Source organism: Triturus cristatus, chromosome 8, assembly GCF_964204655.1.
Source record: "Triturus cristatus chromosome 8, aTriCri1.1, whole genome shotgun sequence".
NCBI lineage: Eukaryota > Metazoa > Chordata > Amphibia > Caudata > Salamandridae > Triturus > Triturus cristatus.
In genome coordinates, this window is record NC_140591.1 from 1570461011 (window position 1) to 1570480199 (window position 19189).

At 40.9% G+C, this 19189-nt stretch overlaps 1 protein-coding gene across 1 annotated transcript; it reads right to left on the minus strand.

The window, feature by feature from the left end:
* Positions 1 to 362: 362 nt before the first annotated feature.
* LOC146806200 (olfactory receptor 52Z1P-like) lies at positions 363 to 1295 on the minus strand. Its single transcript, XM_085620610.1, has one exon. It carries the CDS (start codon positions 1293 to 1295, stop codon positions 363 to 365), a length of 933 nt encoding a protein of 310 aa, XP_085476736.1.
* Positions 1296 to 19189: the final 17894 nt, after the last annotated feature.

Here is a 19189-nt window from a genome sequence, read left to right on the forward strand (position 1 = left end):
AGCATTCTTGAGCCATTCTAGTGCCATCATAAACAAGGAAGCGAACGCTTCATTATTAAAGTAGAATTCTGGTGTAGAGTCTTGTTTGTTCGGGAGAGAGTGTATGAATCTATGTATTTCAGCAATTAGTAAACTCCTGAGAGTTAAATGACTTGTTCAAACCTAGAGATGCTAGTAATTGGAAGATAGCTTTTGAAACTGAGAATGTCAAACACAAATACATGTGAGAGAAAAGATTTAAGTATTCAGTCAGAGAGTTCAAACCACTCAGGGCTACATCATGGGACTGGTGAGAGGCTGCAGGGAAAGAGGCAATGCCATGCCACAAAGAAGGGGACACACTTTCCAAATAGTGAGTCTTCTTAGTAAAACAGTCTGAGCACACTCTGCCTAATTTTCTTTGTGCTCACACTGTAAATGACTGGGTTTAACATTGATGGCAAGATGATATAAATGTTAGCCACAATAATGTGCACATTGTGAGGTATATGTTTGCCAAACCTATGAGCAAAAAAAGAGAAAAAAGCTGGTACATAAAAGAATGTAATTACACATACGTGTGCGGTACAGGTGCTGAAGGCCTTCCGGCGGGCTTGAAACGAGTTCATGATCAGGACCGTTCTGAGAATAAGAACATACGATGAAACGACTAATGCAGCATCCAAACCCACAGATGAAATGGCTGCAGTCAAACCATAGATGACATTCACTGTGACATCAGAGCAAGCTAAATTGGCTATTCCCATATGCTCACAGTATGTGTGGGGGACATTAATGTTTTGGCAGTAGGAAAGTCTCTGGAGAAGATAGGTGAAGGGGACTACGAGACAAAAACTTCGGACAAGTCCTAATACTGCAATGTTCCTAATGGTGATGTTTGTAAACTTCACTGCATATCTCAGTGGGTCACATATTGCAACATAGCGGTCATACGCCATGGCTAACAAAATGGCCGACTCTAAGCAATATATGAAATGAATGAAGAACATCTGGGTGAGGCAAGCTTGAAAGGAAATACTCTTGGAATTGAACCAGAATATGCGTAATGTTTTAGGCAAAGCACAGGAAGGTAAGATCAGGTCAGTGACTGACAGCATAGACAGAAAAATGTACATAGGTTCATGGAGGTTGCTTACAAATACAATTAAAAACAGCACACTGAAGTTTCCTATCAGAGCCATAATGTACATCAGACAGAATGGGATAGCAATCCAGTGGTAGCAGTCTTCCATCCCAGGAATTCCCAGCAGGAGGAATGTTGATGGGTGTCTGCTGTTATTTAAAGTTGACCTCATCAGTTGTGATGATTCCATGGAGAGATTCTAGACAGCCACAGCTCATGTAAAGAAACAGAAAACATTTGAATTTTGAAAATGAAATCCCTTTACACGCCTTTTCATCTCTTCACTTAGGGTTTTTCCAGCAAGCAGATGCACTTTGTCAGCCTTAGTGGGCCTCACTTGAAACATAGTGGTGTAATACAGTATATGAGAACCTATGAGTTTGACAATAAAATGGCTGTTACAAGAATAGAATCATATCTATAAAAACATGCTTAATTCAAGAAATTATTAGTCAGCTAGGCAAAGTGTTCAGTAGATTTTTTGAAGTGCATATGGTCGCTTGATTTAACGCATGGGAACTTTTGAAACGTTAAAGTTCCAGATAGAATGACTGATCCCTGAGACTTCACTGACCACTTTCCAGACGTGGTTAGCTATTTGGGTCAATAAGATAATCTGGCTATTTATGTCCAGATAGGCTTCCAGTCCTTTAAAATATTTTCTTTATTAATGCAAAGATAGAATCAATAAAATTCGGCAATATTATACATTACGTACATCAAATAAAGGGAAAAAAAACAATAAAGGCATACACAAAATTATTGCATTAGTAATTTTCTACCCGGTTTAACCCCTCCCCCCTAGCCTCCCCTCCCACCCTATCCAGGACACGTATGCCAGCCAGGTGAAACTCCTGCTGCACTCCATCTTTCTATAATAGAGCCTTTAAAAATCTGTGGCAAGATGGGGTTATCACAGAGTGGTGTGTAAAAGTTCAAGCGGCCAAGCCCAATAAGTTTCTGAATAAATGTCATGACCTTGCATTCACCTTGTAATGACTTCAAATGTACTTCCTTGTAATGATTGTCATTCAGATGTTGCCAGACCCACACCCACGCCTCTGTCCCCATAATAAGCTCCAATGGCGATGGTATTTCTTCCATCCTATTTTCTCTCAGTCTTTCATGTATAAGGACTAAATTAAGCAATATGGTAATGGCCCAATAGTAGAGTTTGATGTTTGGTAGGGCGAGCCCTCCCCTTTCTTTGGGTAAAGAAAGAAATTTGAATGCTCTTCTAGGCTTCGTATATCTAGAAATAAATCTAGAAAATAGATCTTCAATTGTTTTCAAACATTTAGTATCAAATTCTAGAGGGATTGCCCACAGCAGATACAGGAACTTTGGGAAAAACAGCATTCCTGCAGTCTGTTGCTTGATCGTTGTGAAAACACACTGCATGGGAGTCCATGATGAAGTTAACACTGACATCAGCTCAGCTGGGTGCCTAGGCTCAAAGAGCTGATGGTAATCTTGGAAGACCTCTGGCTTGATGACTTCAATGTCCTTTGGGGAGTGGTTGTGGTCCAACTCTTCCCAATCCTCAGCAATTTTTGAGACTACTATAGTTGATGCAGTAGTAGAATAGAGGAGGATTCTGCTCTTGTCAAAGGATGGCTATGAAAATGCTGCAGACATTCCATACAAATGCTTACAATCAAAGTGTGTAACTTCTATTGGGTAGGGGTGATGCCATTAATGAATATCTTTGTGAGACTATCCACAAGTACACATACAGTCCCACTCTGATGTAGTTAAAGTTAATTACTAACCACGTGTCACTATAATTGCCTGCAACCAGCTGGCAGGCAATAGCCAATAAGCCATCATGTGTACTCTCCAGGAAGCAACACATACATCAATAATGCAGCCTTTCGCATCACAGAAGGCTTGTTAGTTGGTGTAGTGCAAGAAGTCTGTTTTTCAGAAATGGTGTTCCCTGTGGCAAGATGGCACTAAAGCCCCAAGGAAATGGGGAGTGGAATATAATTCACTGGCTACCTCCAGTAACTATGGCATATCGATAAACTGGTGTACTCGCTTGGTGATGTATCTCAATATGTCACAATAGCACTGAGAATGGCTTCCTTGTAAGATGTCCACTATGTCGCCAGTGACCCCCCTGGAAAGACCCAGTGGCCAGGAAGTGAAGTGCAACTGATAGAGATCAGGGTGTATATAATATCCCTACTTCCACGGATACAGTAATCTCACAGTTACACGCACATACATTCTTCATACACTAGGGCCCATTTCACTAACATACGCTCAAATACTCTACCAGCAATAACCTGTGGAAGAAAAACTCCTAAACACCCTGCATCTATATCGGGGTCGATAAGATCTGGTTATTGAGACTGCCCTTAAACATAATCTAAACAATCTATACAATAATAATCAAAATAAGATACTCAATAATTGACAAGAAATAATAACCAACACCATATTCAAAATTATATTGCTTTATCTAAAATTAGTCAAAGGAAATCAATCAGAATAAATCATTTTTCTCATAGTTACCTATTCTAACTAAATGTCAGAACGGGTCAGGACAAGTCTCTTGGTAAAGTCTCTCAAGATGAAGTCCTCTCAGCATCGATCCTCACCAACGCAGATTCAGAACGCGGCAAAGGCAAATGGCAAGTGGCAAAAACCCTCTCTAGGCTAACAATTCTTATAGTAAGTCGAACAAAGGAAAATATAATTTGTATTGACTTCTTCCGTCAAACCTCTGAGCAAAGCGAGAAGGAAAGGATGTAGCATCGCTACATTTGAAAATCTCCGCTCAGGAAAAATCACAAAATAAACATAACGGAACAGGAACCAAAAAATACATTTGTATCTTGTAGTTTCCACGTCTCCTCGGCAATGAGATCATAGTTCAGAGTCTTTCTTTAAAGCTCCTTTGTTTCCCAAAGCTGCCAAGGACGCTTCATTTCATTTGGAGATCGCCCAAAACTGCTGCTGTCCTCACGGAAAATTTCAACCAGGCAACGCAAGGACTGTGGTCAGCTGACTTCAGGACCATATTCAGCAAGGCTCTCCCTCGTCACAGATTTCTACTCGAGGCCAGGTTTTACATATCGGCCATCTTTGTTTAGGCCACAATAGGCCACAATAGACCATCTTAATTAAAAGAGACAAAAACAACGTTACCACAGCATAGTGATTGAACAGTGTTAACCCAACTAATACCCTTATGTGTATGCAATTATCTAGCTCTTTCAACATAGAAAAGCATTAATTCGAAAAGCGTTTTGTGCTTAAAAATAAACAGCACTCAGCAACGTTTAAACATGAAAACATGCACATTATTATTAAACAGCACACTTATGCATTCCCACGTGTAATTCTCTCTTGTTAAAACAAACGAGTTGATTAGTATAAACACTTACACAAGACAAATAATTAATAATTAATAATTAATAAATTAATATAACAAATAGACATGCCAGAGCTTCAAAACCCAGTTAATTTTCAAACTGAAAACTCTGCTCTAGCAATCCCCCCTTTGGTGATTTTATCACCAAATAAACCCAAAAAAAAAAAATAGTGAAAATTTAGTCCCATTTTAGGAGAAATCGGAAATTTCTTTTTCTCCTTACACAACACTACACACCAGTCACCCTTTCATCATCCCTCTTTGTTTCTAAATAAACACTCTCCCTCAATTCTTCTAATTCAATTTCTTGTGGTTCTCTTTTCAACCTTTTGTTTTTCTTCTTTTTATTCAATTTCTTCCTCCCTCCCCTGTTTTTACAACACACACACACTAATCTCAGTATCAATAAAGCAATAATTATGCAAGTTAAAGGAAACAATATTCTACCTATAATAGTACTACCTATTTTTGCAATAAAATCTTTAACAGCTATCACCTTATTAGCTATTTTAGTCCATAAACTCTCAGCTTCAAGTGGTACTAATTCTTCATGCAAATCAGTAATATTTTTGATATAGACCTTCAGGTCTTTGCTTTCGTCTGGAATGTAAGTGCAACAATGTTGAATTTTCAGCATTCCACAAACTCCACCCTCCTTGGCCAATAAAATATCAAGGGCAAGTCGATTTTGCATTGACATGGCACGTACGGCACTTAATTCCGTATTCACTAAAAGAAACCCTCCAGCGGTATTTGTCGATAAGCGATCCACCACTGTTGACAGTTTCCGAATTCCATAAGCATTTAAAGAAATTCCCACTGCTGGAATTAAAACCCCAAAAATATCACCCACTATTTCAGACCAGGTTTCTCTCTTGAAACGCATTAGTAAATTAATATGTTCTACATCTCTTATTTTATCTATATGAAAAATCTTTGGAAAGACCAAACCCACATAACACGTGCCATACCAATGGTCAGGCAACTTGTAATAAGCCTTGTTCCCACAAACATAATACACTCCTGGGAAAACTGTATCTTCTCCACCTCTGAAACCCCAACCTGTTGCAATGAAGTATGTATCATGGCACTCACTAGTCCCAACAAAATATGTATCATATTGGGATTTCCTTCTTGTAATGCATAGCTTACCCTTCTGTGGTACATCTAGAGCTAAAGTTGGACTAGCCCCATTTCTCAATTCTTTCCCCATCTCAATGTCCCAAATTGTCTCACTCACTTTATATTTCCCTGCTTTCTCATGCATGTTCAATCTCCTTTCCTCTACCATATCCAGGAAAGCTTTCTCCTCTTCTTTCAGACTGCAAGTTAAATTATTCTTAAAAATGTAATCTAATGTTAATCCTTTCTCTTCAATAAAAATTTCACCAAAGGTGTTAGCTTCTTTAGCTGGATTCAGCTCTTTGTTCATTGGCAAATGCCCAAAAATACTATCTCTGTTAGACATCTTATAATCTACTTTCCCTAACAAATAGAAAACACTACTTAATATACTACATGAAATACCATATGTAGCTGGCAAATGATGATAAGTAACACCCTCTGAAACGGATGCAGGTAATTGCATACAAACGTAGCAATCCCTAACTTCCATTGTTTTCACATATTCATACAACAACTTCGAAAAAACATTACTAGAAAAATTATTAATTGACCTATCTTTGTGTATGTAAGTATTACTAATTCTAGTCAAAACTACTTTTTGCGAATTCTTCTCTATATCTGTCATATTTTCTGTATGTATCTCAAATGTAACTTTAAAAGTAACTAATAAAACTAAAACTCCCCACAGTAGCATTAATAATCCAGTACAGCAGCAGCACATTCTACACCATCTTTTAAAGAAGGCACATCTACTTTGATTATCCTCTATGTTAGCCATTTTACTACTTTGACCTTGTCTTTTGACTTAGCCTCTACTACTCCACTACTATTATATTTTGGATTACTTCAGACAACTGAATTTCAGACTTTCTCTTTACACTTTTCCTCCAAGTGATCTTTCAGTTCACTCAATTTGGATATTCATCAGTTTTCACTCCTTCTTCTTCAGTAACATCAAATTGTATCAGATCATCAACAACATCTTGTGCATCTGACTCTTCTCCAATGTCAGTCAGGATAACTTTTAAGATTCCTTCTTTTTCCTCAACCACTTTTCTCAAGATCCCCTCCGGATTATCTCGAGTCACTGTTTCTTCTTCTCCTTCTTCAGACAGTGCCACATAAGACCATTCCGGTGATCTGTACTTTTGGTTGGGTCTTCTTATTCTTTTTATTTCCTCAGGTTCTCTTGATTCTTCTTGCTCCTTTCTTTTTACTTCATTTTGACTCGATACTTCATTCACTTGTTCAGCTTTTGATGTATTTGTTCTTATTACTCTGTATCTCAATCTCTTTACTCTGTTGTTAGGCCAACGATCTCCTTTTATCACCTTTTTTGGCCTAATTTCTTTATCATTTCTTTCTCCAATCCAAGTTCTCTTTCTTAGAACTCGACCTTCTGTTTGTTCATTCTCACTCTCATCCAATTCTGTTTCAAGTGCCTTCTGTTTTCTTTTTCTAGCAGTTTTCTTTTCTTCCACAGTTTCTTTCACCACTATTTGAGACTTCCCTACTCCTGTCCCTCCTCGGGTCTCCGACACGCAATCTTCTTGCTGTCTACTTGTCCCTTTACCTAGCTTGTCAAGAATGTTCCCTACACCTCCTCGGGGGTCTTCCGCAATCTGTCCCTCTCTATCTTTTTCTGACCCTGCTTCTTCAGGTATAATCTCAAGTGGTTCTTCAGTCTCCTCCTCTTCTGATTCAGGAGTAATCTCTGTGGAATTGCTCTTTTCTCTTCTTTTTTCTTCACTGCTTTTTGAAATTTCAGGCTCTCTTACAGAATCTGATCTCCTTTCTGAGACTCCCAATGGTTCTCTTTGAGTTTTTTCTGCTTCTTTTCTCACTGGTTCTGGGTCTTCATCATCACTGGAATCTGATTCTTCAAAGTACTCTTTACCAGTTCCCTCTTTTGGGTTTGGAACTCTCAGAGTATGACTCGCATGCACCCAGTTTTTCACACCAGCACACTTCACTGCAGTTGTCGTTGTTAGAATGACTTGTCTCGGCCTTCCCCACCTTGGAACTAAGCAATTTCTTCTTCTGTGCACCTTAATCCTCACCCAGTCTCCTGGACTCAGATCATGAGCTTGCTTCTTCTCAAGTGTGGTAGCTTCTTCTCCAACCTGGTGAAACACAGAATGAACTGCGTCAGCCAGGCCTTTACAGTAATCCAAAATCATGTCATCAGTTATTGTCATCAACTTATTGACAGGTACAAATGCATGGCGCATTGCACGTCCCATGATTATCTCGTGCGGACTTAAACCAGTAGTTCTATCTGGAGTAGATCTAATAGTCATTAGCACTAGAGGCAAGACGTCCGGCCATTTCATGCCAGTGGCTAGGCACATTTTACCAATCCTGTTTTTGATTGTGCCATTTATCTGCTCAACCACACCAGAAGCCTCTGGTCTGTATGCACAATGTAGCTTCTGCTGTATGCTTAATGCTTCACAAATCAAACTCATGAGTTCATTATAGAAGTGTCCACCTCTATCAGACTCAATCGTCACTGGAAACCCGTACCTAGGAATCAACTCCCTTAACAGTAATTTTGCCACTGTCACTCCATCATTTCTCCTAGTCGGATAAGCTTCAACCCATCTTGAAAACAAACAGACTACCACTAGAACATACCTCAGTCTATTCACTTGGGGCATTTCAATGAATTCAATCTGCATTCTTGTAAAAGGACCTCCTTCTCTGCCTATTGTTCCCAGACTCACCACTGTCTTTTTCCCAGAGTTAAATTGCTGACAAATCAAACACCTTTGACAGATGCTCTCTGCAATTGTCCTGAACTTTGCATTGTACCAGGTCTGCTTGAACGACCCAATCATCGCATCCCTCCCCAAATGTCCCTGGCCATGATACATCCTTGCCATTGACGACAAAATGGAGTTGGGCATTACTGGTCTGCCATCCCTATAGACCCAAACATGGTCTTTTTCTCTTGGGGCACATCCTGCCTTAATCCAATCTTTTTTCTCTTCCTCTCCTGCCTCATCCTGCAACTGCTTTACTTCATCCCATGTCTCTAAGGCATTAGTAAACATCACAGAGCAAAAAGACATTTCCCCCTCTCGTTCCCTATTAATTGACTGATTGGATTTCGCACAGTATTGAGCAATGTCATTTGCATAACGGTTTCCAACCGTGATAAAATCCTCCCCTTGTCCATGGGCAGCACACTTTACAACTGCTAACTCCTTAGGCAGCTGTATCGCCTCAAGTAATTTCCCAATCACTTCAGCATTCTTTATTGGAGTTCCACTCGATGTCAAGAAACCTCTTTGTAGCCAAAGCTGGCCAAAATCATGCACCACTCCAAATCCATACTGACTATCAGTCATCACAGTCGTCCTCAAATCTTTCCCAATTTCACAAGCTCTTGTCAATGCCACCAATTCAGCAACCTGTGCAGATTTCACTCCTTTCAATGGTGATGCTTCCATAACCTCTGAAACTTTGCACACCGCATATGCTGCACATAGCACACCATCATCATTTCTCAGGCATGAACCATCCACAAACAACACATGATCACTCTCATGCAAGGGAAGATCCCTTATGTCTGGTCTCGGTTTTGTACAGTAATCAAGCACATCCAAACAATCATGATCATCTTCCATTTTCACACCCACATTTTCAATATCCGGCAAAAGTGTCGCTGGATTCACATTTACACATCTCTCAAGAGTCACATTCGATGCTCCTAGAATCACTTTCTCATATTTAGTCAACCGACTATGTGACATGTACTGAGTTCTGCTTTTTGTCAAAAGAATTGCCACATTGTGAGGTACGAATACCCTTACAGGATATCCCATTATGATTCCCTCACTCTGTTCCAAACTCCTGCATGTTGCAGCCACAGATTTCAGACAACCTGGTAAACCCACAGCTACAGGGTCAAGTGTCGATGAGAAGTACGCAATAGGCCTTCTCAGTAATCCATGCTTCTGAATTAACACTGAAAGTGCACATCCATTTCTCTCACTGCAGTACAATTCAAACTCCTTTTCGTAGTCAGGCATACCCAAAGCTGGAGCCTCACACATTCTATTTTTAAGCTCTTCAAATGCTGCCATTTGTTCTCCATCTAGTTCCAATGGGTCTGTCATCTCACTTTTTGTCAGTTTAATCAGTGGCTTTGCTATCAGCGAAAAATTAATTATCCACTGACGACAATAACCCACCATCCCCAGAAACATCCTCACTTCTCTCTGGGTCTTTGGAGCTTTCATTTCCCTGATGATTCTGATTCTGTCATCAGTCACTTTTCTCAGACCTTTTTCAATATTATGTCCAAGATAATGCACCTCTTTCTTGCAAAATTGCAATTTGGCTGGAGATACCTTTAACCCTCCATCTGCCAGATGATTCAGTAAAGCTATGGTATCTACTTCACAAGCTTCTCGTGTCTTTGATGCCACAAGTAGGTCATCAATATATTGTACTAGTACTGAATTTTCAGGCATGATCAAACTCTCCAACGATTTTTTCAACAACTGATTAAATATCGAAGGACTCTCTGTATACCCCTGTGGGATTCGACACCATGCTAAAATACGCTGGCCAAACCTAAATGCAAAAATCGGCTGGCTGTCATGATGCAATGGTATTGAAAAGAACGCATGACACAAATCAATCACTGTATACCACTCAGCATCATGTGGAATCTGATACAGGATCACTGATGGATTTGGCACAATAGGACAACATGCCACCACAATTTGATTAACTTTTCTCAGATCCTGTACGATCCTGAATTTCCCATTAGGCTTCTTTAGCCCCATTATCGGTGAATTACACGGACTACTCAGTAGTTCTCTCAGAACTCCCTGCTGAATCATTTTCTCAATTATAGGAGTTATTCCCTCAATTATTTCTGGTGTCATTTTGTACTGAGGAATGTTAGGATATGTAATTCCCTCTTTCACTGCAATTTTCACTGGATCTACATTATTCATCAATCCCACATCCTCTCCAGTAAAATCCCAAACTGTCCTTTTCACTGTGTCCCTCAGCTCTCGAGGCAAATCCTCTGGATCAAACACAGCAAATGCACCAATTAACTCACTTTCCCTATTTTCTAGAGTCACTCGGTACAAAACATCCTCATCTGGTGTTTCAAAAGCTATTCCATCCGGTGTACAGAAAATTGAGCAGTTCATCTTGCACAACAGATCCCTACCTAACAAGTTCACTGGACTCGTGTCACAGACAATAAATCTGTGCATGTCTGAAAATTTCCCTATCTGTACTCTTACTGGTTCCGTAAGACGTGTTCTGATTTGTGTATTGGCTACACCAACTACTTGGATTGCTTCATCCGAGAGAGGAAGATTTCTAACATCTATTGACCTGACAGTTGATCTTGTCGCACCTGTGTCTACTAAAAAAGTAACACTCTCTTCATTTATTTTCCCATCCACAAATGGTCCTGCCTGGTCTATTTCTAGAGCTGCACCAAGTATGCACTCTTCCTCCTCTCTTCGGCACCATCAATAATCACCCTCAGATTCACTCCCTTCATTCTTTAACAAGTACTGTTGTACCTGATTAGAACGCCTTGGTTTGTTTACCTGCTCATCATTGTAGAATCCCGAATCCTGATTATACTTTTGTGCTCCTCTATTCTGCGGCAAGGGCGGTTTTGGCTCTTGACTCTGCTGTCTCACAACTTTCTGCTGTTGCTGCTGTTGATTATTCCCCTCGTTCTGCACCTGTTGATTTAAGGTTTTACCCTCATTATTCACTAATGGTGGATTTGTACAATCATTCCTCCAATGTCCCAGTTGGCCACAGTTGTGACAAGGAAACTTATTTTTTGCTTCCTCAAGATTCCCCTTTCCTTTCCCTGCATATCTAGGTCTATTCCCTGCATTATTTCCTGGATTATTCGCCTGTTCCATCAACTGTGCTTCCTGTCTTTCTGCAACTTTCACTTGTGCCCACATTGCTTTCTCTTTCAGCTTTCTTTGTTTTGCTTCAATTTCATCACTGAAGTATTTAGCATGTCTCAGAATCTCATCTATTTTCTTACTCTGCCAATCCACTGTGTGCTCACGAATTCTCTCTCCAATTTCAGGTCTCAGGCCATATACAAATCTGTATACAAAATGACTCAAATCTTTGTCACCCAGGTGTTCATCTCCACTGAATTGTTTAAACGCCAGTATCAGCCTCTCGTAAAAAGCATGAACTGATTCTTTTGCTTCCTGTTGTGTTCTATCTATTTTTACCCAATCTGTCTCTTTTGCAGGTACTTTACTCTTCAGGTATACCATCACCTGATCGTACTTTCTCATTACCTCTGGATCTGGTGCTCCTGTTCTTGGATCTCTTGGATATTCCTCAGTAGGCCAACTCACAACTATTTTACACTCAGTCCACAAATCTGCTGGAACAATTATATCAAACAGACTATTCAGGTCAATCCACAACACTTTTGACAATTTCACAAACCTATCTACCTGCCTATACCACTCGACGGGCTTTTCTCTCAATCGAGGGAAATCATTTGTAAATGATAAAATATCCTGTCTGGTCCATGGAACATGTACATATCCTCTTCCAGGTATTTCTCTCATAGGATAATTATCCACTGGTTTCTCTTTTTCTCTCACTGGAAAAGCTGAATAAGTTGTTCTATCTTCAGATTCCTCTCTTTTCTTATACCACCTATCCTTCCATTTTTCTACATCTCCCCATCTTCGCAATAATGCAACCATTTCTTTAATCTGTCCTGTTCTACCAGTTGCATTCAAATTTTCAATATCCTTTTCTGAAAAATCCATCCTGTAGGTTTTTTGCAAAGCTTTAACCTTATCAATGTCAACTCCCTGCTCATTCGCTATTGCTCTTAACCTGTCATGTGTATTTCTCGCTCTCCAGGTAATGTTTTTACACATAAACATTAATTCACCATCATGATGACTTTTAAGAATTTCTGTTGGAACTGTCTCTGTAACAAGCTCTTCTAATTCTACCCGTAACCTAGCCACATCAATTGCTTGTGAATCTTTATCCTTTTTCTGAAGAACTTTCATCCAATCATTCAAATCTTCAGCTGTTATTGCAGTAGTTTTTCTCACTGGAACCACTCTCTTTTGCGGTTCTAAAATTGGCATCCCTGAACAACTAGCTTCACTAGCATCTAATATTTCACTACATGTGTCATGTCTGGATTGTCTCAGGTCACTACTTTCTGTCCTTTTTCCTGAATCTCCTAAAGGACCAACTGAACTTATCAAATTATTCCCAACATATGGAATCACCAAACCATTTTCACCTATTCTCTGCTTGTCAAACACAGGCATAACCGGACCTATTGTTACAGGCACCGTAACAGCTTCCAGATTCTTCGTTAACTCCCTAATCTTTTCAGTCAGCTCTGTTGTAGTTCTAGCTAATTCTCTTGCATTTTCGTCACCACTTCGATTCTCTTTCTCCCTGAAAGAATTACCACTTCTTGATTCAGATGTCACATTTTCTGTCTCAATGATACAAACTGTATCTCTTATTGGAGAAACAACTGGTGTACTCTCATCTGGTTCTGGTCTATATGGAGGTGGTCTTTTGTAAATCATGTCATTCAAGACTTCATCCTCATATTCATTAACTCCATATCTTCTCATTTCTGACTCAGGAACCCTCTCTGCTCCTTCTTCAACTGTTCTCATTGGATATAATCCCTCTGACATACTAGCATCTCGCCACCTTTTCATTCGATCATGATGAGTCTCACGATCATGTCTCCTCCCAAACATATACCTGTACTGTCCTCCAGATCTCTGTTTTTCTCGCTCATGTACTTCCTCTTCCCATTCCACTAAAGCCTCAAACTGTGTAGGTCTTGGTTTCGGGTCAAGACATAACATCTTTTCCCGTAAATTTCTCAACACGGCCAAATTAAATGAACCATGTTCTGGAAATGCTAGAACACCATCCTCTTTAGTATACCTAACCCAATTCTCCAACCATATACAGGTATGATACCCATATCTTGCAGCCATGTAGGATGCAGGTGTTTTCGGTGGAGGTAACAATTCACCCTCTCTCGTCTTAACATCTTTATCCTTGTTAAACCACTTTTTAATTTTTCCAAAGAATGTTTTCTTCTTTTTCTCTTCTTGGTAATACATTTTAGTTTTTACCAAAACTCTCTACTTTTTTCCGTATTATAAATATACAATACAGATTTTCAACCAATAACAGCGCGACTCACACTAACGCACCAATCCTGGAGCGTCTACGTCACTAGAATAGCTCTTCCAATCCTTGCGCGGCTCACACCAACGCACCAATCCCAGCGCGAACACTATTCTGATCTATTATCCAATCAGAGCGCGGTCTTCCTGACGTCAGCAGTCGCTGCAGTCGCTTGTCTCCTGTCTCCTGTCACTCGTCTACCCCTCCTTTACAAAATCTTTTCAGTAGACTTTGTGTCAAAATTTCTTCAAAATCTATTAGTTACAACATATAAACATCTCCATTGTCTGCTTCGCTAACCACAGAATAGTAAAAGAAATCTATTTCACAAGAACCTCTCGTTGACACAGTAGCACATCCCTCTACTCTGCCCTTCTAACATACATTCATTAACTGTTTCCTCTAGGACTTGTCCAAAGAGTCTTACAATCAACTAAATGTATATGCATTCACGCACATTCATGCAAGAAAATATAGTACATACACACAGAATCCTGCTTCCCGAGAACAGCGAACAATCTGCTCCACTACAGAATTATAACACACATTAACCAAGCAGTTTCCCCTGCCCAGTTCCTCAAACAAGCTCAGAGAATACCTATTACTCCTCCCGCGATAAGCTTTAACGGTAAACCTTACGGATCCCTGGGACTTAAGACCAGAGTTTCACAGATAACCTTCACTACCATACACACTCCTTATATACCAGAAATATATTCTAATAGTAACATACAATAATGTCACTGATTCCGAACTCAGACAATGTGAATTTTCCTGCATACATACAGGACCAACAATCCCGTCTTTCCCGAGAGCAGCATATACTTCCCTCTGCCCTACTACGGAACTGCTACCAGCTTCCAAATTCCAGAAGCACTACATATAACTCAACATGACAACTCCAACATATAGTATTAGTACATATACCAACATCAATAATCAATAATCAATATGTAATCTAATCAGATCAAGACAATCATCAATAACCATCCTCTGCTACCAGGAAATTGATAGAGATCAGGGTGTATATAATATCCCTACTTCCACGGATAGAGTAATCTCACAGTTACACGCACATACATTCTTCATACACTAGGGCCCATTTCACTAACATACGCTCAAATACTCTACCAGCAATAACCTGTGGAAGAAAAACTCCTAAACACCCTGCATCTATATCGGGGTCGATAAGATCTGGTTATTGAGACTGCCCTTAAACATAATCTAAACAATCTATACAATAATAATCAAAATAAGATACTCAATAATTGACAAGAAATAATAACCAACACCATATTCAAAATTATATTGCTTTATCTAAAATTAGTCAAAGGAAATCAATCAGAATAAATCATTTTTCTCATAGTTACCTATTCGAACTAAATGTCAGAACGGGTCAGGACAAGTCTCTTGGTAAAGATCCTCACCAACGCAGATTCAGAACGCGGCAAAGGCAAATGGCAAGTGGCAAAAACCCTCTCTAGGCTAACAATTCTTATAGTAAGTCGAACAAAGGAAAATATAATTTGTATTGACTTCTTCCGTCAAACCTCTGAGCAAAGCGAGAAGGAAAGGATGTAGCATCGCTACATTTGAAAATCTCCGCTCAGGAAAAATCACAAAATAAACATAACGGAACAGGAACCAAAAAATACATTTGTATCTTGTAGTTTCCATGTCTCCTCGGCAATGAGATCATAGTTCAGAGTCTTTCTTTAAAGCTCCTTTGTTTCCCAAAGCTGCCAAGGACGCTTCATTTCATTTGGAGATCGCCCAAAACTGCTGCTGTCCTCCAGAAAATTTCAACCAGGCAACGCAAGGACTGTGGTCAGCTGACTTCAGGACCATATTCAGCAAGGCTCTCTCTCGTCACAGATTTCTACTCGAGGCCAGGTTTTACATATCGGCCATCTTTGTTTAGGCCACAATAGGCCACAATAGACCATCTTAATTAAAAGAGACAAAAAAAACGTTACCACAGCATAGTGATTGAACAGTGTTAACCCCACTAATACCCTTATGTGTATGCAATTATCTAGCTCTTGCAACATAGAAAATCATTAATTCGAAAAGCGTTTTGTGCTTAAAAATAAACAGCACTCAGCAACGTTTAAACATGAAAACATGCACATTATTATTAAACAGCACACTTATGCATTCCCACGTGTAATTCTCTCTTGTTAAAACAAACGAGTTGATTAGTATAAACACTTACACAAAACAAATAATTAATAATTAATAATTAATAAATTAATATAACAAATAGACATGCCAGAGCTTCAAAACCCAGTTAATTTTCAAACTGAAAACTCTGCTCTAGCACAACCAGTATTTTTACATGTACATGGATGGCTTGGGAGCAGACTGCAGGTGAACTGAGCTCCCACTATTAGTCCGTACCCATATCAACGATTAGATCAGTAGAGAAGCAGTACCCGGCCAGTATAGCTTCCCAAGACAGTGACTCTTTGTGAGTATATCCTCTTCTTCTTGGGTAGTTGTTCTTCAATATAAGGATCAATGTGATGAACTGATTTGTTGCCATTTTAAAAAAATGGTTTGCCCCTTCTTGCACAAAAACAATCCTGTTTGCAACAGAGGTACCCTTGCACAATGGTGCAAAGGTTCCTGTGTTGCCACTAGGCTGCGAAAGTGGTGCCAGTGAAGGGGGAAAGGACAGGAATGCCCCGCATTGGATAAATACTGTGCAATCCTGCCCTTTCACTTTGACGCACTGCAGCACAGCAAGGTGATATGCTGCATCGCTCTACAACAAAACCCATAAATGAGGCCCCTTGTGCAGCCTAGCCCCAACACAGGCACCCTTGCACCATGGTACACGGGTGCCTGTGTTGTCAGCAGGATTGTTTTTGTACAGGAAGGCTTTTTCCTCTTTCCGTGTGTTCTGCAAATTGCAGCATACATGGAAAGAGGAAAAACTGGGGAGTCAATAATGTTATTTCTCCTTGTTGCGCCTTCCCTGGGGAGGTGTAAAGTTTTGGTGCATCCCCCAGGTTACATGGTTTTCTAAATCTGGGGAAGCTTCCAAGTCCATGGCTGCTGCATGAGAACACCCAGCACAATGCCCATAGAATGCCTCCGTAGTAAGGCATAGCAGCGATTTGCACTGCCTTCCCTCACTTCATGTCTATGAGGCCATTCAAAGCCATGCAAAGTGGCTTTGCGTCCCCTCATAAATATTATTTCATCGCTTGCATCACCAAAATGTCACGAAAAATGATGCTACGGCAGCGAAAGGGGCGTATGGATATGCCACTAGTTCTTTATTACAAGACAGTGACCTTAACCGGTGGTCATAAGCAAACAATGCAGAGAGATGCAGTGTCTGAAATTGATCTGCACATTGATGCAGTATTGATAGGTTATTTTCTTCATGGGGCAACCAGGAAAAGAGACACAACATTTATTATAAGTATAACACTGATCTTCACTAACTGTTAAGCCACAGGGTAAAGTGATACATTTGTACAACTGTGAAATCTTCCCCTACCGATGTTAGGCTGGCAATGCCCAGTGACACACAGTGAAACAGTATTATAGATATGATCTGCTCAGACGCAGTTTGGGTAAACAAAGCACAGTCATTCACTTTAAAATCTAGTCTTCCTGATGATTCAACCAGGCACAGTTCACTGTCGGGTCTTAGCCCTATAAGTAATACATTTCCATAACTCTGTGAGTCTGCTCGCACAACCTCAACATCGTCTCCTACGCCGACAACACTGAACTGATCCTCTCACTTACCAAAAACCCCGCCACCCCCAAATCCAAACTCCACGAGGGAATGAAGGCCATCGCCAGTTGGATGCAGACCAGCCGCCTGAAACTTACCTCAGACAAGACAGAGGTCCTTATCCTCGGATCCACTCCCTCCGCCTGGGACGACTCTTGGTGGCCAGCCACCCTGGGAGCCACACCCACACCCACCGACCACGCACGAAACCTGGGGTTCATCCTGGACTCATCGCTCTCAATGACCCAGCAAGTCAACGCCGTCTCCTCCTCCTGCTTCAACACCCTCCGCAAGCTCCGCAAGATCTACAGATGGATCCCCACTGGAACCAGAAGGACGGTCACACAGGCCCTCGTCAGCAGCAGACTGGACTACGGCAACGTCCTCTACGCAGGGACCACGATCAAACTCCAGAAGAGGCTCCAAAGCCTACAGAATGCCTCCGCATGCTTCATCCTCGACATACCCCGCCACATCCACATCACTGCTCACCTGAAAGACCTGCCCTAACTCCCAGTCAACAAGAGGATGACCTTCAAGCTCGTCACCCATGCCCCCAAAGCACTACACAAGGCTGGACCAGCAAACCTCAACAAGCGTCTCACCTTCTACACCCTGAACCGTCAGATTCGCTCTGCCGCCCTCGCCCTCGCCACCGTCCCACGCATCCACAGGACCTCCACCGGCGGCAGATCCTTCTCCTACCTCGCTGTCAAGACATGGAACGCCCTTCCCACACAGCTGCGACAGACCCAAGACCTGCTGACCTTCTGGAGACTTCTCAAGACCTTGTAGTTCGAGCAGTAGCTGCACCCTCACCCCCATTCAGCGCCTTGAGACCCTCGCGGGTGATTAGTGCACTCTACAAATAATTGATTGATTGTGATCTGCACAGACAGGATTTACGCAGACAAGGCACAGCGGGCAGCAGTAAAACTCCAAGATCTGCACACTCCTAGGTCAACAATGGGGAGTGAGTGATACATCATGTTCCTTGTGTCTCATTGAGTCAATAAAGTGGTATTGTAACGACTCTCATTTGCAACCTCTCTTGCTTAAATGCACTAATCAGACAATGTGTGACACAGTCCGGACAGTCAACAGCAGTCCAGTGGTGCATGTGATGACACCAGCTGTTCTTGCACACGTTCGATGAGTTAAAGAAGCAGATTTCAAATGTTTCACAGTGTGAATATCAATCATATCTGTTTGTACCACAAGACATGGTGACTATGTGAACATGCACATGTGTGACTCTGTGCGCACACATCTGCGCGTGTGCACGTGTGCCCTCTTTTGTGTATGTATAGACGTGTGTGATAATGTTTGCCATTTGTCACCCATTCAGCAGCGTGTAGAACAAAGGCAGAGATATACACATATTATGTAATAAGAGCGTGGCATTCCAAGGGCAGGACGACAGGTGAACCGCACTAAGGGAAAAACGCAAGTACAGTGATGCAGAGTGGTACCCTGTGAGGAAGCCAACTACCTACACAATACTTGGGACTTATACTGTTTTCTTGGAAATACACGTCAAACCTTCATTTTACTGCTTAGCTTAGTTTAGAAAATGGTGTTAAATTCA